Raw genomic sequence first — 23,049 nt, forward strand, 5'->3', positions numbered from 1 at the left:
CCTCTGTTGCCTCCTCCGCCTCCTCCTCCTCCTCCTCGGATGATCGGAGGTGGTCCTGCCTACACGGTGCGACGCATCATGGATTCCAGACGGCGGGGCCGGGGTTTCCAGTATCTCGTGGACTGGGAGGGGTATGGTCCTGAAGAGAGGAGTTGGATTCCGCGGCGACAGGTCCTAGATGCTGACCTCATCAGTGACTTCTACCGCCTCCATCCTGGCGCTCCGGGAGTCCGCCCGGTGGCGTTCGTCGGAGGGGGGTACTGTAACGATCCCGGCAGTCTGAGTCGGGTCCTGTCTGTGGACTAGTTTTTATGTTCGTGATCTCCAGTTTCCCGAGGGTTCTGGAACGCTCCGGGGAGCTCTCTTGATTTCCGCACCTGCATCCCATCAGCAATCTGCACACCTGGTCCTGATCATCACCCTTCTTAGGCTCTGGCCTAACATCCATTCCCTGCCGGATCGTTAGCCATAAACAGTATGTTTTGCCAGCGTATCAGCCTCAGAGTACTAGCGTTAGTTTTGTTGTTTTTTGCACCTTGTTGACCTGCCTTGTACTTACCTCCGTTTGTTCTGTCTACAGTCATTCTCCCGGAACCTTCACCCAACCCCTGCCGTGCCATCAGTTCATCTGCTACTTCACCACCACCTACTCATCTCCGCCACCCGCTCCGTTTACTGGACTATTCTGCATCTTTATCTGTAAATAAACACTCTCATTCGTTCAACTCACCTTGTCCTGGTCTGCTTCTGGGTTCGGTCTTAGAGAACCGTGACACAGACAGGCTAAAGCAAACGCTTAAAGTATATTTTAATGATTTCAAATAGCTCCCTTGGCAGTTGATTGAACGTCATACTCATCATCTATTGGTCCCCGGCTCCCATTGACGTAGCACAGACCAGATCTTAGAATGTGACACTGTTGATCCTATTTGATTGAACATTGTAATCATTCACTTTTACTCCAGCTCCCACTGATGAAGCGTATGAGAGAGACAGATCCTAGGTTGTTATGACACAGTTTTTACCGGAATTTTGCAACCCTAGCCTGTCATGTTTACCTCAAACTGAACCTTTATAAACGTGACTGATAATCTTATTAACTTTGGAGCGGACTCTTAAATTGGAGGCTGATGCTTGTAGATGTACCTTTATTTGGTTTATAGACAACCTGCCAAGTACACATCTTCAACTTCCATGAATTATAAATGAAACAGAGTGGGCCAACCATTCACATATGACAATCCATGACCATTACTGTGGGGATAAATTAAAAAAGTATGCATGTAAAACAATGGTTAGTCGTGTCTTTCACCCAATGTACTGTATAGAGTTGCAGAGTGAGGCTCTTCTACAAAGTGTCTTGTGGATGAAATAATAGTTCACTGACATTTAGGCAGGTGTGAAAATAGCCTTGAGCTAAAGCCAAGCCGAGCAGCAGGCATAAGAGAGCAGTAATTACAGCTTGCTTCTGAACCGGTCAATGCCAGTACTATTAGCCTAGACTTTTGTGTCTGTAGCTCTGCATGCTATGGAAGCTCATTCCCGCCACCCCGCCAAAAAAATGTATAATGTCAATACTATCTCAACATTTCGAGACACTTTCTCAAAATGTGGAGATGGTAGATCATACAGGATATATTGTTTTCATTTGTAGCATTGTGTGGCGAGTTCCGTCTGTCCACGTTGCAGAGATCCTCACAGCAAGGCCACCGGCAAATGTGTGGCGAGCTGGCATTTGCCCCAGCACTCTTGATTTGGTTTAATGCAAAATATTCACACAAAGAAAGAGGTTGTTTAGACTGATTTGCCTCATGATTTGTCAACTTGTGCACAATTAATATGTGCTTCAGTCTGATCAACTGTAGCCTACTGATAACAACCACAGCTAAGAACCACAGCACAAATTTGGTATACAGTGCACTCTGAAAGTATTCAGACTCCTTGACTTTTTCCACATTTTGTTACGTTACAGCCTTATACTAAAATTGATTAAATTAATTGTTTTCCTCATCAATCTACACACAATACCCCATAATGACAAAGCAAAAACAGGTTTTTAGACATTTTGCAAATTCATTAAAAATAAATAACAGAAATACCTTATTGACATAAGTATTCAGACCCTTTGCTATGAGACTCAAAATTGAGCTCAAGTGCATCCTGTTTCCATAGATCATCCTTGAGATGTTTCTACAGCTTGATTGAAGTTCACCTGTGGTAAATTCAATTGATTGGACATGATTTGGAAAGGCACACACCTGTCAATATAAGGTCCCACAGTTGACAATGCATGTTAGAGCAATTGTCCGTAGAGCTCCGAGACAGGATTGTGTCGAGGCACAGATCTGGGGAAGGGTACCAAAACATTTCTGCAGCATTGAAGGTCCCCAAGAACACAGTGGCCTCCATCATTCTTAAATGGAAGTAGTTTGGAACCACCAAGACTCTTCCTAGAGCTGGCCACCCGGCCAAACGGAGCAATCGGGGGAGAAGGGCCTTGGTCAGGGACGTGACCAAGAACCCGATGATCACTCTGACCGAGCTCCAGAGTTCCTCTGTGGAGATGGAAGAACCTTCCAGAAGGACAACCATCTCTGCAGCACTCCACCTATCAGGCCTTTATGACAGAATGGCCAGACGGAAGCCACTCCTCAGTAAAAGGAACATGACAGCCCGCTTGGAGTTTGCCAAAAGGTACCTAAAGGACTCTCAGACCATGAGAAACAAGATTATCTGGTCTGATGAAACCAAGATTGAACTATTTGGCCTGAATGCCAAGCGTCACGTCTGGAGTAATTCTGGCACCATCCCTACAGTGAAGCATAGTGGTGGCAGCATCATGCTGTGGGGATGTTTTTCAGCGGCAGGGACTGGGAGACTAGTCAGGATCGAGGGAAAGATGAATGGAGCAAAGTACAGAGAGCTCCTTGATGAAAACCTGCTCCAGAGTGCTCAGGACCTCAGACTCGGGCGAAGGTTCAACTTCCAACTGGACAACGACCCTAAGCACACAGCCAAGACAACACAGGAGTGGCTTCGGGACAAGTCTCTGAATGTCCTTGAGTGGCACAGCCAGAGCCCGGACTTGAACATGATCGAACATCTCTGGAGAGACCTGAAAATAGCTGTGCAGTGATGCTCCCCATCCAACCTGGCAGAGCTTGAGAGGATCTGCAGAGAAGAATGGGAGAAACACCCCAAATACAGGTGTGCCAAGCTTATATCGTCCTACCCAAGAAGACTCAAGGCTGTAATCACTGCCAAAGGTGCTTCAACCAAGTACTGAATAAAGGGTCTGTATACTTATGTAAATGTCATATTTCCGTTTTTTTAAATTTTCATACATTTGCAGAAATTTCTAAAAACCTGTTTTTGCTTCGTCATTAATGGGTATTGTGCGTAGATTGATGTGGGGGGAAAAAACTATTTAATCCATTTTTGAATGAGGCTGTAACGTAACAAAATGTAGAAAAAGTCAAGGGGTCTGATTACTTTCCAAATGCACTTCGGGTGGCTAGGCTACCTAGACCTTTTCAATCCAACATGATTGACTGGAATAAATCAGTCAACACAATAGTGATGACTACTGGGTGGTTCACTTTTAAATGACAGGTACAAAGGCCTACACGATGCAACCCTGCATTAAGCAAGCTCAGCCCTGCTAGTTCTATTGTCCAATGGCAGATGTTGTCTCTTTGTCTGTGTAAAGGACCCCCATTAGTTTAGTTTGAAAATAGAATTCAGTGAACAAGTACAGGGTTGCTGCAGTTTGACAGGGTTTTCATGTTTTTATGTAAAAAAAATATATATACATATGACTTGATTAGAAAAAATCTGGTCCCAATATAAAAGCGTTTTTCAGCTGATTTATTACTATGTCATACTCTACAACTAGGGTCCAGAGTTTTACCTTGTTAGGTTAGCCTACCAGATCAGGAAAAACTCTGGGCCCCAGGAAAACAATTTCCCCCCACCACTCTGGGATGCCACCTCTGAAATCACCTCACAATGGAACAAATGAAGAAAGTAAGGTCTAATATCTTGAGATTTCAAGTCAGTATCTTTGAGATAGTATTTTGCAATTTTGACTTACCTATCTCGACATTTTGAGATAAGTAAGTAAAACTTTGGAACTACTATATACAAATGTAGAGATATGTAAGTCAATATTTTGAGTATCAACATTTCGAGATGCGGGAATTGGCTTCCATAGCATGTAGCTGTCTGTTCTGCACTCATTTGTTGCATGTGAGAGGGTTGCCTTGTTGCTTAGCCTACATTATATAAAACGAATAATTGTGACAGATATGTTTTTCTTATAATGCAATATCCAACAACAGCACTATTTTAGCTAATGATGATATTACCATGAATGTGTCGTCTACAGTAGCCTACCTCCCCCTTTCTGCATACATACATACTGTACATACGTAAGCACAGACCCTAAGCACGCACTCAGGCAGGCACGCGGTGGGAGGGCGGTTGGAAGGGGTGGTGCTGAAACGAACAGCTCCGAGAGTAAATGTGCGCTTGGGCAAATAAAGTCATCAGAGAGCTTTCGGCGCGCCACTGTCTCTGTTGATAGAGCCAGCCTCGCCATGAACCAGCCGAGCTCCCCATCCTTACGATTCGCGTTTAAATGTTTGGAGCCCGTCTACTCACCCTAACCATGAAGAGACAAAACGTGAGGACCCTTGCGCTCATCATTTGCACGTTCATCTACCTGTTAGTTGGCGCGGCTGTCTTCGATGCCTTGGAATCTAAGAAGGAGACGACCCAGAAGAAGAACGTGTACGACAGAAAACAAGAGCTTAGGAACAAATACAATCTCACTAAACTCAACTTCGATGAACTCGAGGAGGTGGTGTTGCAGCTGAAGCCTCACAAAGCCGGGTTACAGTGGAAATTCGCTGGATCATTTTACTTCGCAATCACTGTGATCACGACCATAGGTAAGATTTATTAAACCAGTGACGTAAATCTTACCTGAATATGTTGCACTTGATTGTGCTGCATAAATCAAAGCAAACACCTAGGTAGGCTATGCTCAGGCTACGCGCCATGGCCTTGCAAGTTCGAGAAGTGATTCGAACTATTGCCTTTACGACCTTGCTGAAGATGACTCGTTTATCACGTTTCATGCTATTTTTAGTTGACAATCAATATTATTTGCTTCAGTCTATTAGGATATGATATTATTATTAGCATAGGCTTGTCTGAAGCAAACAGAGAAATACATTTAAAATGCGTTTACAGTATATTTCTAAATGGTTGCATGGGTATGAGAGTTTGCAGCAAGTTTGGGAATCCTTAAGATAAACTTTATTCTTATATGTTTAATAGTGAGATACCATAGCAAACGTGGTGTTTAATCGTGTTATGACCCTGCTGCTTTTTGGATGGACTTCTCTAAACATTAACACTAACACTAAAGCTTTGGAGTATGTCTTACAAATCAATCCCTCACAAACCTAGAATAAATATTATCGTTAACAGATTGTCGTCCTAATCTTCTCAAGAGGCGTTGGAATAATAATGGCAGTTCAGCGGCATCAGGTGAAAATGCTCAGCCTAACCAAAACGTGTTATTTTTAAAAAGTCTCTACGGATAATATTTTGTATGCTAAACAAAATCATCTCATCCTAATATTTAATTTTGAAAGTGCTAGTAAAAAAAACAGGCACCCTGTATTATAAGCTCAGTAGACAGGCTAATGTCAACTGCCCCCTTTGGATATTACCCCTAATGATACGAGGATAGGAAAAAATTTGAAATAGGAGAGAATAGTGTGGTCTCCTTCTTCACACGTGGAGAAAAAAAAGTAGTCGATCTTTGGAAAATTACTGGACATGTGGAACCATTAGGGGTCTTGCTACAGTATTTGTTTTCCACAGGTGATTTGTTTTTTACTACCTAAAGACAAATGTAGCCTACATGATGGGGAATATACACTCACCCTCATCCCTCACTCACCCTCATCCCTCATTCACCTTCATCCCTCACTCACCCTCATCCCTCACTCACCCTCATCCCTCACTCACCCTCATCCCTCACTCACCTTCATCCCTCACTCACCCTCATCCCTCACTCACCCTCATCCCTCACTCACCCTCATCCCTCATCCCTCATTCACCTTCATCCCTCATTCACCTTCATCCCTCATTCACCTTCATCCCTCACTCACCCTCAGCCTCACTCTTCCTCATCCCTCACTCACCCTCATTCCTCACTCCCACATTTCCCACTATCACCTGTTATCCCACAACCTCACTCACTCATTCATTCACTCACATTCTCTCTCACACACACACAAGTTCAACCCTACCATCACCCTTGTACCACCCTTATACCTCACCCTCACTTTTATTCCCTGCCTCACTCTCAACCCCTCCCCCCCACCATCACCCTCACCCCCCCCTCTCACACACACAAGTTCCATCCTACCATCACCCTTGTACCACCCTTATACCTCACCCTCACTTTTATTCCCTGCCTCACTCTCAACCCCTCCCCCCCACCAACACCCTCATCCCAATCCTCACTTCCACCTCAGCCTCCGCTCCGTATTGGGCCACCTGGGCCAGTTGTGGCAGGTGACCCAGGGTGGTGGTGCTGGTAACCCTAGCACATGTAGAGGACTAATTGGATGCGAACCCGATCCAGGTGGCTGAAACGGCATGCTGTAATTGTGAGCCCACCGGCTGGCAGTGACACAGTGTTTGGCTTTTCACTCCGCCATTAAATATTGATGACAACACCAGAGCTGCAGTGTTTAACTGGCCTCCCATCCACTCTACTATATTGTGTATTGTATACTGTAGTCACACAATGACACACAGTCATGACCCCTCTCACTCACACAATAACGCACAGTCATGACCCCTCACACTCACACAATAACACAGTCATGACCCTGTGTGTAGACACACCGAACCACAACCATAACACTGACGACGCAGACACACAGCAACATCTTTAGTGAAACCGCATAACCTGGACACAAAGCCCCAAGGCACATTTGTTATTGTTTTTTGTTTTGTTTAGGAGACAGAGGAGATGAGCATCCAGGATGGTGGTGAAAACATGTGCATTACATACTCTGCTGTTCTATTGCACGTGCAATAATGTGCAATGATGTCAGAGGGATATAAACCTATTCATTTTATGAAGTAATGTCTTAGTTCATTTCTTTGCAAACGGATGTGGCGGTTTCAGCATTACTGATCCCATTTTTAATATTTTATTTTGTTTGTAAAACCACAGTCTCTTTATATAGACTTATTGCGGTCAGGACCAAGCTAAAAATGAAGATAAAGCTGTATAATACAAGTACATTTTTTGTCTTTATCATTTTTATGCATTGATGAAAGAAACATCACATGATGCAAAATGTCTCACATTTCACAACTTTAATTAGATAGTATATGTATGATCAGTGTTTATATACACTACCAGTCAAAAGTTTGGACACACCTATTCATTCAAGGGTTTTTCTTTATTTTTACAATTTTTTTACATTGTAGAATAATTGTGAAGACATCATAACTATTAAATAACACATATGGAATCATGTAGTAACTAAAAAAGTGTTAAACAAATCAAAATATATTTTATATTTGAGATTCTTCAAATAGCCACCCTTTGCCTTGATGACAGCTTTGCACACTCTTGGCATTCTCTCAACCAGCTTCACCTGGAATGCTTTTCCAACAGTCTTGAAGGAGTTCCCACAGATGCACTTGTTGGCTGCTTTTCCTTCACTCTGCGGTCCGACTCATCCCAAACCATCTCAATTGGGTTGAGGTCAGTTGATTGTGGAGGCCAGGTCATCTGATGCAGCACTACATCACTCTCCTTCTTGGTAAAATAGCCCTTACACAGCATGGAGGTGTGTTGGGTCATTGTCCTGTTGAAAAACAAATGATAGTCCCACTAAGCCCAAACCAGATGGGATGGCGTATCGCTGTAGAATGTTGTGGTAGCCATGCTGGTTAAGTATTGCCTTGAATACTAAATAAATCACAGACAGTGTCACCAGCAAAGCACCCCCACACCATAACACCTCCTCCTCCTCCATGCTTTACAGTGGGAACTACACATGCGGAGATCATCCGTTCACCCACATCGCGTCTCACAAAGACATGGCGGTTGGACCCAAAAATCTCAAATTTGGACTCCAGACCAAAGGACAAATTTCCACTGGTCTAATGTCCATTGCTCGTGTTTCTTGGCCCAAGCAGGTCTCTTCTTATTATTGGTATCCTTTATTAGTGGTTTCTTTGCAGCAATTCGACCATGAAGGCCTGATTCACACAGTCCCCTCTGAACAGATGATGTTGAGATGTGTCTGTTACTTGAACTATGTGAAGCATTTATTTGGGCTGCAATTTCTAAGGATGGTAACTCTAATGAATGTATCCTCTGCAGCAGAGGTAACTCTGGGTCTTCCATTCCTGTGGTGGTCCTCATGAGAGCCAGTTTCATCATAGCGGTTGATGGTTTTTGCGACTGCACTTGAAGAAACGTTCAAAGTTCTTGAAATGTTCCGTATTGACTGACCTTAATGTCTTAAAGTAATGATGCACTGTCATTTCTCTTCGCTTATTTGAGCTGTTCTTGCCATAATATGGACTTGGTCTTTTACCAAATAGGGCTATCTTCTGTATACCAACCCTACCTTGTCACAACACAACTGATTGGCTCAAACGCATTAAGAAGGAAAGAAACTCCACAAATTAACTTTTAAGAAGGCACACCTGTTAATTTAAATGCATTCCAGGTGACTACCTCATGAAGCTGGTTGAGAGAATGCCAAGAGAGTGCAATGCTGTCATTAAGGCAAAGGGTGGCTATTTGAAGAATCTCAAATATAAAATATGTTTTGATTTGTTTAACACTTTGTTATTAGTTTTGACAATTATTCTACAATGTAAAAAAATAAAAAATAAAGAAAAACCATGGGTGGGTGTGTCCAAACTTTTGATTGGTGCTGTACATATATATAAATTAAGGACACCTGCTCTTTCCATGACCAGGTGAATCCAGGTGAAAGCTATGATCCCTTATTGATGTCACTTGTTAAATCAATTTCAATCAGTGTAGATGAAGGGGAGGAGACAGGTTCAAGAGGGATTTTTAAGCCTTGAAACAATTGAGACATGGATTGTGTATGTGTGTCATTCAGCGGGTGAATGGGCAAGACAAAATATTTAAGTGCCTTTGAACTGGGTATGGTAGTAGGTGCCAGGCACACCGGTTTGTGTGAAGAACTACAAGGCTGCTGGGTTTTTCACGCTGAACAGTTTCCCGTGTATCAAGAATGGTCAACCACCCAAAGGACATCCAGCCAACTTGACACAACTGTGGGAAGCATTGGAGTCAACATGGGCCAACATCCCTGTGGAACGCTTTCGAACACCTTGTAGAGTCCATGCTCCAACGAATTGAGGCTGTTCTGAGGGCAAAGGGGGGGTTCCTAATATTTGTAACAAAAATATAATGCAACATGCAACAATTCCACAGATTTACTGAGTTACAGTTCATTTAAGGACATCAGTTGAAATATATTCATTTGTTACAGGAGGGGGTCGCAGTTCCAGAGCGACCCACTAGGTGTCATCCTCCGACAACCTTAGGCACCTCCTCACTCACAGTCGGGATTAATCCTCCTATTGGTGTCACCTGTGTCTATCGGTTCACCTGTGTATTTATGCCTTCACTTCCCTGTGTTCCCTTGTTCAGTTTTCTCTGCTAGTTTCTCTATGTCCAGCAGTACTACTCAATGTCTGATCGGAGATCTATGTACAGGTACTTGAGAAGTGTTCTCCCTGTTTCGTTATTTGTTTCAGTCTTAGGTAGTATTTCGTATTTTGGCTGTCAGCCTTTCAGGTGGATGTAAAAAGCAAAATGGCAACATGTGGTCCTTTGTAAATGCCTCTGAGAGAAAATCTAAGGATCATCATGGAAAAGGTTTCAGTGAACCTCTCCACTGAACACAGAAGGATTCTGTGATAGAACCATACATCTCTGAACACACAAAAAAAAACAGGGGGAGTGTCTTCCTCTCTTAGAGACCCATTTCTAAAAACGCCTTTATTAAATCATCCTGACATAGTATTAACATGCTAAAGATAAGTATGTGTTTCCACCATTGGAATTTCTCAGTATCCACCTCCTGAGAAGAATGGTTCCAGCATGTTACTAATAACTCAGTATAAATGCCTGTCTGAAGCGGGGAAGGGAGAGTCGACAGGAAAGGAGTAAGTCTAAGTTAGGCTGCTAGCAGGAATCAGTCTTCACTTTGCCGATGCTAAGAGAGGGGGAGGTGGTGTCCACTTACTTATCATCTCCTGGGAAAGATTGTTTCGATGGAAGGAATGCCACAAAGGGGAGAATAAATAAGCAGCCAGTTGGAAAGCGCTCTGCGAGTCGTAGAAGAGCCGGAGAGAGCTGGGGAGAGAGATGGGGAGAGAGCCGGGGAGAGAGCTGGGGAGAGAGATGGGGAGAGAGCCGGGGAGAGAGCTGGGGAGAGAGCCAGGGAGAGAGATGGGGAGAGAGCCAGGGAGAGAGCTGGGGCCTCTTGGCACTGGGACGGTTTTGATCAACTCTGGGGGAACTTTCACATCATAAGCCCCCGCTGGCATCACAGGGCCATACCAGGCCGTCATTCCCACATCACTTAACACTGACTGACTGAACACTATTGACTGCCTGTAAGCAACTGGGGCCTATAGGGCATCCATCCAACCATCCATCCATCCATGGGGCTAGGAACAAACTGAACATAGCAGATATACTGACTGAACACATGTGGATGTAGAAAAGAGCAGAAAGCAGAGCTGCTGCTTTGTGTTTTTATTTTCCCTCCCAGTGTATTGTGTTAGAATAGATGGCAGGGCTCACCTGCGACTGTGTCTATGATACAACAGAGATATGGCTGTGTGATAGAATCATTTACAAAAACAGGGTCATTCCAGGCCACAGACTCCCTGGGTTATTCTCCCTGGGCAGCTGTCTCTGCTCTGCCTATCCCTTTGATATAGCAGAAATTTCAGGCTCAGCAAAATGTGGAAGTCATTTGCATTTGTTTAATTAGGACAAAAATGGTTATTGTGGATAAAGCCTTTTCTGTGGTACATTATATGCAGAGACAGTAAGTGGTTCATAAGAAATGTATGATAAAAACATTTCCACTGTGCTGCTTTGAATTCAGTGACGCTGATTAAAGCAAAAGATCAAACCCCTATCCCCTCACCTTTGACCTTTTGTTTAGTCTTGGTAACAATTAGCATACAGAACAAACTAATTTGCCATGTAAATACACTCCACGTTTATTCATACACAAATGTCACCGTGTTCATTTATCCTCATAGCGCATAATGGATCGTTTCAAGTCATGAACTGAATTTCAATTCATGTTCTGAAAATGCTGGAGTTGTACATTATTACTGTTAGACCTACTCTGATACTCATTTCACTTTAAATCATGGATAGAGACCAACTCTTCCATCCTGCATCTTTTTCCATGCAAGGGCCATTTCTATGTCAGTCTTACACAGTGTATATGTTCTATGCTGTATATGTTAACTGTAATGTACAGTGAGGGAAAAAAGTATTTGATCCCCTGCTGATTTTGTACGTTTGCCCACTGACAAAGAAATGATCTGTCTATAATTTTAATGGTAGGTTTATCTGAACAGTGAGAGACAGAATAACAACAAAAAAATCCAGAAAAACGCATGTTAAAAATGTTATAAATTGATTTGCATTTTAATGAGGGAAATAAGTATTTGACCCCCCTCTCAATCAGAAAGATTTCTGGCTCCCAGGTGTCTTTTATACAGGTAACGAGCTGAGATTAGGAGCACACTCTTAAAGGGAGTGTTCCTAATCTCAGCTTGTTACCTGTATAAAAGACACCTGTCCACAGAAGCAATCAATCAATCAGATTCCAAACTCTCCACCATGGCCAAGACCAAAGAGCTCTCCAAGGATGTCAGGGACAAGATTGTAGACCCACACAAGGCTGGAATGGGCTACAAGACCATCGCCAAGCAGCTTGGTGAGAAGGTGACAACAGTTGGTGCGATTATTCGCAAATGGAAGAAACACAAAATAACTGTCCATGCAAGATCTCACCACGTGGAGTTGCAATGATCATGAGAACGGTGAGGAATCAGCCCAGAACTACACGGGAGGACTGAAATCCTGCAGCGCCCGCAAGGTCCCCCTGCTCAAGAAAGCACATATACAGGCCCGTCTGAAGTTTGCCAATGAACATCTGAATGATTCAGAGGAGAACTGGGTGAAAGTGTTGTGGTCAGATGAGACCAAAATCGAGCTCTTTGGCATTAACTAAACTCGCCGTGTTTGGAGGAGGAGGAATGCTGCCTATGACCCCAAGAACACCATCCCCACCGTCAAACATGGAGGTGGAAACATTATGCTTTGGGGGTGTTTTTCTGCTAAGGGGACAGGACAACTTCACCGCATCAAAGGGATGATGGACGGGGCCATGTACCGTCAAATCTTGGGTGAGAACCTCCTTCCCTCAGCCAGGGCATTAAAAATGGGTCGTGGATGGGTATTCCAGCATGACAATGACCCAAAACTCACGGCCAAGGCAACAAAGGAGTGGCTCAAGAAGAAGCACATTAAGGTCCTGGAGTGGCCTAGCCAGTCTCCAGACCTTAATCCCATAGATAATCTGTGGAGGGAGCTGAAGGTTCGAGTTGCCAAACGTCAGCCTCGAAACCTTAATGACTTGGAGAAGATCTGCAAAGAGTAGTGGGACAAAATCCCTCCTGAGATGTCTGCAAACCTGGTGGCCAACTACAAGAAACGTCTGACCTCTGTGATTGCCAACAAGGGTTTTGCCACCAAGTACTAAGTCATGTTTTGCAGAGGGGTCAAATACTTATTTCCCTCATTAAAATGCAAATCAATTTATAACATTTTGACATGCGTTTTTCTGGATTTTGTTGTTGTTATTCTGTCTCTCACTGTTCAAATAAACCTACCATTAAAATTATAGACTGATCATGTCTTTGTCAGTGGGCAAATGTACAAAATCAGCAGGGGATCAAATACTTTTCCCCTCACTGTCCATGGCTGAATGGATAAGGCTCAGATGTCTGTAATAATAATATGCCATTTAGCAGACGCTTTTATCCAAAGCAACTTACAGTCATGTGTGCATACATTTTTACGTACAGGTGATCCCGGGGATCGAACCCACTACCCTGGCGTTACAAGCGCCATGCTCTACCAATTGAGCTACAGAGGACCACTGTAGGCTTTAGCTCCAGTGTACAGGAGTAACTGGGGCTCTTTTGATAGTTGTTGATTTTGGCATCACAAGACGGCTCAATATGTTGATAAGAGATTTCTGCCAATGGGAGAGATGCTGCTGTTGATCCATGATAATCTAGTCATCTGTTGAAAGATGAGAGAGAGGGACTGGGTCCAAGAGAAAGCAGGTGGTCTGCTGAGGACTGACAATAAGGACTGTTTAGGAAGTATGACATGTATGATAACCTCTATCCACACGTTCCTTATGTTACATGTGTTACGTCAGCTATACCAATTATTTAGCTTTTAATTCTTGGTTTCAAGTGATTAAATTGATGGAGTGGAAAATGAGAGTGCTGCACCCTGACACATCATATTCTGCATTATATTAGTATGCAGATCAATCTTTTTTGGGGGGCCCGAAAATGTTAATAATAGTGGCTTGTTTAGCAAAACAAAGTCGGGATTGCAGTCACTCTTTGTTCATAGACTGCTTTCAATGTAAGGCTATCTAAATATGTAATTTTCTCTAAGCTATCCTTTCAAGACTTTAAATGTTCAAAAAACACTTTCAGCGGTTCCATTTGGATGCCACCACATCACCCCATTAGCTGTACCTTCCTCTTTCACCCTGAATCATAACTATGCCTCCAAAAGATGACAAGGCACTTATCCTAATTTCAGAAAATAAAATGATAACCGTGAGTACTTGCTGAGGCATGATGAGTGAGCGTTATATTATCAGCGGTATTATTAAGAGCCGATAGTGGCCTCCTTGCCCTTGCTTCCTCAAGCCCTTACATAAAGGAAAATGAAAAACATAACAAATAACCTTGCTTAACCCGATGCCGTGCTCTCCAGCGAGGCACTGCCCCCTTTCGCTAATGATCAAGACACACTTAGATTAAAAGTGACAAGGCTCATGTAACCCACTGAGAGCTTAAAGGAAATGAATCCTTGTCACCTCGGCGTCTGATTTGTCAAAATATTTAATGGATTTTCAGTGTCTCATTTTCAGTACAGTGGAGTGCGAAAAAATAATGAAATGATGCAGACTATTTTGGGCTGCGAAAGCTCGTTCTGCCGAGAGACACACTTGTGAAACTGAGTGTATTTGGAGAATGTCCTCGTGATCAGCTGACATGTTAGCAAAATGTCTGTCTGTTGTATGTCTTCTTTCAACAGAGAATGAGTTCTTGATTACCTTGTTAAATGGAAAATGACCATGTTCATTCATAAGACTATGAGCTAGCGTGATCTGGTCAGCTTTAAACTAGACAAAATAGGATCTAAATCTCTCTATGAGACATTCACAAATTCAGGTTTGTTCAAGGGATAAGTAAATACAATGCATCAACTGCAGTCAGGCAAATCAACGTAATATTGCATTGTTTTCTACCCCACCAGTTCAGTCTGTTTAATCCGATTTAAGAACTTGGTTTTCCATGTGGCGTTTTCTGAATGAAACAACGGATATAATCTCATGGCCCCAGAATATAGAATTATGGGCCGCTCATCTACCCAGAGCTTACACACACTCTCTCTCTCTCTCTCTTAGTGACTCCTGGACAGGTATAGCTAGCGATATGATTTATGTGCTAATCCTTCGAGTGGAAATGAGATATTAAGAGAGCGCCGTCACAGAAACAAGATATGTCTAGAAAACACACAAAGTCAGTAAAGTATTGTGTTGTATTACTTTCTGGGAAAAATATGTTGAACATTTGATTGATTTTATGGAGGGGGAGTTTTTTGATACCATACAATAGTTTTTGGCAGGTAATGTCCTCTATAAATTGTCCTTCATGGAACGTGACTACATTGTACCTGGAAGTACAGAGCATTTAAAATGTTAAACCCGTATCTCAATCTTTCCTTTGGATTTGTGTCGTAGATATTAGAAGGTTTTAGTGTAAGGATATCAGTAGCCATTGATTGAAAGCCACTGAACAGGAAATACCCTAGGGCTAGGCAATGTAAGCCTCTTGTTGTCTGTCTGTCCAGGGACTGATTGGATGTAACGCTCACAGTAATCAAATGACTGTCTTTGGGATAACGTTTGGTTCCTCTGTAAAGTTTCTCCTCCCGTGACCTTAAATGGAAAGGTATTGGAAACTTGTACAGTAGCCTACAGCCAGTAATGAATTGTAAGTGGCAACTGAGTTTAACAGTGTTTTCCAAACGTCTTCTTGAGTACCCCCAGCCAGTTCCACTTGTTTTGTTTTTTACAATTGAAGTATCAGCAGCACACCTGATTAAACAAATAAAGGCCTTGAGGATAAGTTGACCAGTTGAATCAGGTGTGCTTGTAATAGAACACATCAAATAAGTGGATTTCGCTGGGGGAACTTGGGAAGCGGTTTGGGAAACACTGAAGTAGGATAGATAGCAGTGGTGGAAAAAGTACCCAATTGTCATACTTGAGTAAAAGTAAAGATACCTTCATAGAAAATGACTGATGTAAAAGGGAAAGTCACCCAGTAAAATACTACTTGAGTAAAAGTCTAAAAGTATTTGGTTTTAAATATACTAAAGTATCAAAAGTAAAAGTACAAATATAAATCATTTCAAATTCCTTCTATTAAGCAAACCAGACAGCACCATTTTTAATTTTTTAATTTTTTTACGGATAGCCAGGTGCACACTCCAACACTCAGACATCATTTACAAATGAATCATGTGTGTTTAGTGAGTCCGCCAGATCAGAGGCAGTAGGGATGACCAGAGATGTTCTCTTGATAAGTGCGTGTATGGGACCATTTTCCTGTCCTGTTAAGCATTCAAAATGTAACCAGTACTTTTGGGTTGTCAGGGAAAATGTATGGAGTAAAAAGTACATTATTTTCTTTAGGAATGTAGTGAAGTAAAAGTAAACGTTTTCAAAAATATAAATAAAGTAAAGTACAGATACCCAAAAAACTACTGAAGTAGTACTTTAAAGTATTTTTACTTAAGTACTTTACACCACTGATAGATAGAGGTGGAGATAGAGATGGAGACAGATGGAGGTAGAGGTGGAGGTGGAGATGAAGATGGAGATGGAGGTGGAGGTGGAGATAGAGGTGGAGATAGAGGTGGAGATGGAGGTGGAGGAGGAGCTGGAAATAGAAGGGGAGATTGAGACGGAGGAGGAGGAGAAAGTGGAGATATAGAGGTGGAGATAGTAGTGGAGGTGGAGCTAGAGATGGAGGTGGAAGAGGAGGAGGAGGAGGTGGAAATAGAGGTGGCGGTAGAGATAAACATGGAGATGGAGGTGCAGGAGGAGGAGAAGAAAGTGGAGATAGAGGTGGATATGGAGATGGAGGTGGAGGAGGAGGTGTAGATAGAGGTGGAGATAGAGGTGGAGATAGAGGTGGAGGTGGAGGAGGAGGTGGAGGAGGTGTAGATAGAGGTGGGTGGAGGTGGAAATAGAGGTGGAGGTGGAGATAGAGATGGAGATGGAGGTGGAGGAGGAGGTGGAGATACAGGTGGAAATAGAGGTGGAAGTGGAGATAGAGGTGTAGGTGGCGATAGAGGTGGAGATAGAGATGGAGGTGGAGGTGGAGATGGAGGTGGAGATAGAGGTGGAGATAGAGATGGAGATTGAGGTGGAGGAGGAGGAGGAGGTGGAGGAGGTGCAGGTAGAGATAGAGGTAAATATAGAGGTGGAGATAGAGGTGGAGATAGAGGTGGAGGTGGAGATAGAGGTGGAGGTGGAGGAGGAGATAGAGGTGGCGATAGAAGTGGAGATGGGGTGGAGATGGAGTTGAAGATGGAGGAGATGGAGGTAGAGATAGAGGTAAATATAGAGGTGGAGATGGAGGTGGAGATGGAGATGGAGTGGAGGTGGAGATAGAGGTGGAGATGGAGGTGTAAAGGGAAAGGAAAGGGGGATATCTAGTCAGTTTTACAACTGAATGCATTCAACTGAAATATGTCTTCCGCATTTAACCCAACCCAGGAGGAGGTGGAGATAGAGATGGAGATAGATATAGAGGTGGAGGTGGAGGTGGAGCTAGAGGTGGAGATAGAGTTGGAGGTGGAGTTAGAGGTGGAGATAGAGGTGGAGGTGGAGGTGGGGGTGGAGGAAGAGATAGAGGTGGAGGAAGAAGAGAAAGTGGAGATAGAGGTGGAGGTGGAGATAGAGGTGGAGATAGAGGTGGAGGTGAAGATAGAGGTGGAGATAGAGGTGGAAATTGAGGTGGGGAGGAGGTGGAGATAGAGGTGGAGGTGGAGATTGAGGTGGAGATAGAGGTGGAGGTAAATATAGAGGTGGAGATAGAGGTGGAGATGGAGGTGTAGGTGGAGGAGGAGATAGAGGTGGAGATAGAAGTGGAGATGGGGTGGAGATGGAGTTGAAGATGGAGGAGATGGAGGTAGAGATAGAGGTAAATATAGAGGTGGAGATAGAGGTGGAGGTGGAGATGGAGGTGGAGATGGAGTGGAGGTGGAGATAGAGGTGGAGATGGAGGTGGAGGTGGAGATAGAGGTGGAGGTGGAGGAGGAGATAGAGGTGGAGGAGAGATGGAGGTGGAGATAGTGGTAGAGATGGAGGTGTAGGTGGAGATAGAGGTGGAGGTGGAGGAGGAGATATAGGTGGAGTAGAGATGGAGGTGAAGATAGAAGTGGAGAAAGGGGGAGATAGAGGTGGAGGTGGAGGTGGAGATAGAGTGGAGGTGGAGATAGAGGTGGAGGTGGAGGAAAGGGAAAGGAAAGGGGGATATCTAGTCTTCCGCATTTAACCCAACCCAGGAGGAGGTGGAGATAGAGATGGAGATAGATATAGAGGTGGAGATAGTGGTGGAGGTGGAGGAGGAGGAGGAGGTGGAGATAGAGGTAGAGGTGGAGATAGAGATGGAGATAGAGGTGGAGGTGGAGATAGAGGTGGAAATAGAGTTGGAGATAGAGGTGGAGATAGATATGGAGATATAGGTGGAGGAGTAGATAGAGCTGGAGGTGGAGGTGGAGGTGGAGGTGGAGATAGAGGTGGAGGAGGAGGAGGAGGAGGAGGAGGAGGAGGTGGAGATAGAGATAGAGATGGAGGTGGAGATAGAGGTGGAGATGGAGGTGTAAAGGGAAAGGAAAGGGGGATATCTAGTCAGTTTTACAACTGAATGCATTCAACTGAAATATGTCTTCCGCATTTAACCCAACCCAGGAGGAGGTGGAGATAGAGATGGAGATAGATATAGAGGTGGAGGTGGAGGTGGAGCTAGAGGTGGAGATAGAGTTGGAGGTGGAGTTAGAGGTGGAGATAGAGGTGGAGGTGGAGGTGGGGGTGGAGGAAGAGATAGAGGTGGAGGAAGAAGAGAAAGTGGAGATAGAGGTGGAGGTGGAGATAGAGGTGGAGATAGAGGTGGAGGTGAAGATAGAGGTGGAGATAGAGGTGGAAATTGAGGAGGTGGAGATAGAGGTGGAGGTGGAGATTGAGGTGGAGATAGAGGTGGAGGTAAATATAGAGGTGGAGATAGAGGTGGAGATGGAGGTGTAGGTGGAGGAGGAGATAGAGGTGGAGATAGAAGTGGAGATGGGGTGGAGATGGAGTTGAAGATGGAGGAGATGGAGGTAGAGATAGAGGTAAATATAGAGGTGGAGATAGAGGTGGAGGTGGAGATGGAGGTGGAGATGGAGTGGAGGTGGAGATAGAGGTGGAGATGGAGGTGGAGGTGGAGATAGAGGTGGAGGTGGAGGAGGAGATAGAGGTGGAGGAGAGATGGAGGTGGAGATAGTGGTAGAGATGGAGGTGTAGGTGGAGATAGAGGTGGAGGTGGAGGAGGAGATATAGGTGGAGTAGAGATGGAGGTGGAGATAGAAGTGGAGAAAGGGGGAGATAGAGGTGGAGGTGGAGGTGGAGATAGAGTGGAGGTGGAGATAGAGGTGGAGGTGGAGGAAAGGGAAAGGAAAGGGGGATATCTAGTCTTCCGCATTTAACCCAACCCAGGAGGAGGTGGAGATAGAGATGGAGATAGATATAGAGGTGGAGATAGTGGTGGAGGTGGAGGAGGAGGAGGAGGTGGAGATAGAGGTAGAGGTGGAGATAGAGATGGAGATAGAGGTGGAGGTGGAGATAGAGGTGGAAATAGAGTTGGAGATAGAGGTGGAGATAGATATGGAGATATAGGTGGAGGAGTAGATAGAGCTGGAGGTGGAGGTGGAGGTGGAGATAGAGGTGGAGGAGGAGGAGGAGGAGGAGGAGGAGGAGGAGGTGGAGATAGAGATAGAGATGGAGGTGGATATAGAGGTGGAGATAGTAGTGGGGGTGGAGAAAGAGGTGGATGTGGAGGTGGAGATAGAGGTGGAGGAGAATGAGGAGGTGGAGTTAGAGGTGGAGGTGGAGATAGAGATGCAGATAGAGGTGGTAGTGGAGATAGAGATGGAGATAGAGGTGGAGGTGGAGGAGATAGAGGTGGAGATAGATAGAGAGAGGTGGAGGTGGAGGAGGAGATAGAGGTGGAGGTGGAGGTGGAGATAGAGATAGCCCATGAGTAGAGGGCTAGATTGTGTGAACGAAAAGGGAGAATATTACAAACTGCTTTCTGCTGAAGATGGTGTCAGAAACCTCTGGCGAAGTTCGTGTGTCTATCAACTGAGTCTCTGTCCACAAGTTTTAAGGCCTGAGAGAGGTAATATACCCTACATATACAGATTTAATCTCCTTGCTCGTTATTTTTCCAGACACGTTCAACCGCGGTTCATCTGAAATTCTGAATGATCTAAAGCACCTCATTCTGTCTTACTGTGCTGCAAGTGTGTGTGTGTGTGTGTGTGTGTGTGTGTGTGTGCGTGTGTGTGTGTGCCTGTGTCAGAGTGTGTGTGCATGTGTGTCTGTATACTCTGCTCACTCAGAGCTGTGAATATGTGTGTTCTGCAAGTGATGTCTTTCCTGAAGCTGGGGATGGAAGTGTGTTCGTGTTTGTGTTTGTGATGTTGGGAAGGGCAATGTGACATGCTATAATCCCTAGGATCAACACCATCTCTCTCTCTCTCTCTCTCTCTCTCTCTCTCTCTCTCTCTCTCTCTCTCTCTCTCTCTCTCTCTCTCTCTCTCTCTCTCTCTCTCTCTCTCTCTCTCTCTCTCTCTCTCTCTCTCTCTCTCTCTCTCTCTCTCTCTCAGCACAGTGCAGCAGTCGGTTAAAGAGAACACTGGCCACAATGGGACATCATAGTGTGATGGAATAAATAATGTCATGGCTTTCTCTCACACAGGCTGTTCTCACATCACTATCAGCAAGAAGCTGGCCTAGTCACTATCAGCTAGAAACGTTCTGTGTCTATGTTATTCTCTCTGACACACACACACACACACACACACAGCTCTCACATCACTATCAGCCAATGGAGTTTTAATATCGATGCCCTGACATTTCTGTGGTATACAGTGGCTTGCGAAAGTATTCACCCCCCTTGATATTTTTCCTATTTTGTTGCCTTACAACCTGGAATTAAAATGGATTTTTTGGGGGTTTGTATAATTTGATTTACACAACATGCCTACCACTTTGAAGATGCAAAATATTTTTTATTGTGAAACAAACAAGAAATAAGACAAAAAAACAGAAAACTTGAACGTGCATAACTATTCACCCCCCCAAAGTCAATACTTTGTAGAGCCACCTTTTGCAGCAATTACAGCTGCAAGTCTCTTGGGGTATGTCTCTATAAGCTTGGCACATTTAGCCACTGGGAGTTTTGCCCATTCTTCAAGGAAAAACTGCTCCAGCTCCTTCAAATCGAATCACATTTTATTTGCCACATGCGCCGAATACAACAGGTGTAGACATTACCGTGAAATGCTTACTTACAGCCCTTAACCAACAATGCATTTATTTCTTAATAAAAAAGTAAAATAAAACAACAACAAAAAAGTGTTGAGAAAAAAGAGCTGAAGTAAAATAAAATAACAGTAGGGAGGCTATATACAGGGGGGTACCGGTACAGAGTCAATGTGCGGGGGCACCGGCTAGTTGAGGTAGTTGAGGTAATATGTACATGTGGGTAGAGTTAAAGTGACTATGCATAAATAATTAACAGAGTAGCAGCAGCGTGAAAAGATGGGGTGGGGGTGCAAATAGTCCGGGTAGCCATGATTAGCTGTTCAGGAGTCTTATGGCTTGGGGGTAGAAGCTGTTGAGAAGCTTTTTGGACCTAGACTTGGCGCTCCGGTGCCGCTTGCTGTGCGGTAGCAGAGAGAACAGTCTATGACTTGGGTGGCTGGAGTCTTTGACAATTTTGAGGGCGTTTCTCTGACACCGTCTGGTATAGAGGTCCTGGATGGCAGGAAGCTTGGCCCCAGTGATGTACTGGGCCGTACACACTACCCTCTGTAGTGCCTTGCGGTCGGAGGCCGAGCAGTTGCCATACCAGGCGGTGATGCAACCAGTCAGGATGCTCTCGATGGAGCAGCTGTATAACTTTTTGAGGATCTGAGGACCCATGCCAAATCTTTTCAGTCTCCTGAGGGGGAATAGGCTTTGTCGTGCCCTCTTCACGACTGTCTTGGTATGTTTGGACCATGATAGTTTGTTGGTGATGTGGACACCAAGGAACTTGAAGCTCTCAACCTGTTCCACTCAGTCCTCTTTTTTTTCCTGTAATCCACAATCATCTCTTTGTCTTGGTCACGTTGAGGGAGAGGTTGTTATCCTGGCACCACACGGCCAGGTCTCTGACCTCCTCCCTATAGGCTGTTACATCGTTGTCGGTGATCAGGCCTACCACTGTTGTGTCGTCGGCAAACTTAATGATGGTGTTGGAGTCGTGCCTGGCCATGCAGTCATGGGTGAACAGGGAGTACAGGAGTGGACTGAGCACGCACCCCTGAGGGGCCCCCGTGTTGAGGATCAGCGTGGCAGATGTGTTGTTACCTACCTTACCACCTGGGGGCGGCCCGTCAGGAAGTCCAGGATCCAGTTGCAGAGGGAGGTGTTTAGTCCCAGGATCCTTAGCTTAGTGATGAGCTTTGAGGGCACTATGTTGTTGAACGCTGAGCTGTAGTCAATGAATAGCATTCTCACGTAGGTGTTCCTCTTGTACAGATGGGAAAGGGCAGTGTGGAGTGCAATAGAGATTGCATCATCTGTGGATCTATTGGGGCGGTATGCAAATTGGAGTGGGTCTAGGGTTTCTGGGATAAGGGAGTTGATGTGAGCCATGACCAGCCTTTCAAAGCAATTCATGGCTACAGACGTCAGTGCTACGGATCGATAGTCATTTAGGCAGGTTATCTTAGTGTTCTTGGGCACGGGGACTATGGTGGTCTGCTTGAAACATGTTGGTATTACAGACTCAGTCAGGGACATGTTGAAAATGTCGGTGAAGACACTTGCCAGTTGGTCAGCACATGCTCGGAGTACATGTCCTGGTAATCCGTCTGTGAATGTTGACCTGCTTAAAAGTCTTACTCACATCGGCTACGGAGAGCGTGATCACATAGTCATCCGGAACAGCTGGTGCTCTCATGCATGCTTCAGTGTTGCTTGCCTCGAAGCGAGCATAGAAGTGGTTTAGCTCGTCTGGTAGGCTTGTGTCACTGGGCAGCTCGCAGCTGTGCTTCCCTTTGTAGTCTGTAATAGTTTTCAAGCCCTGCCACATCCGACGAGCGTCAGAGCCGGTGTAGTACGATTCAATCTTAGTCCTGTATTGGCAGGGAGAGCTTTGTATGCGTCTCTGTGTGTGGAGTAAAGGTGGTCTAGAGTTTTTTTCCCTCTGGTTGCACATTTAACATGCTGGTAGAAATGAGGTAGAACGGATTTAAGTTTCCCTGCATTAAAGTCCCCGGCC

The 23,049-nt window shown here is 44.6% G+C and overlaps 1 protein-coding gene across 1 annotated transcript in view; it reads left to right on the forward strand.

Annotated features, from left to right (window-relative positions):
* Positions 1-4,669: 4,669 nt before the first annotated feature.
* Positions 4,670-23,049, forward strand: part of kcnk3a (potassium channel, subfamily K, member 3a) — a 65,514-nt gene continuing 47,134 nt past the window's right edge. The window contains exon 1 of the mRNA XM_045211209.1: positions 4,670-4,952. Coding sequence (XP_045067144.1) covers positions 4,670-4,952 — 283 coding nt within the window. The remainder of the gene's footprint in view (positions 4,953-23,049) is intronic.

The sequence above is a fragment of the Coregonus clupeaformis genome, chromosome 36 (assembly GCF_020615455.1).
Source record: "Coregonus clupeaformis isolate EN_2021a chromosome 36, ASM2061545v1, whole genome shotgun sequence".
Taxonomy (NCBI): Eukaryota; Metazoa; Chordata; class Actinopteri; order Salmoniformes; family Salmonidae; genus Coregonus; species Coregonus clupeaformis.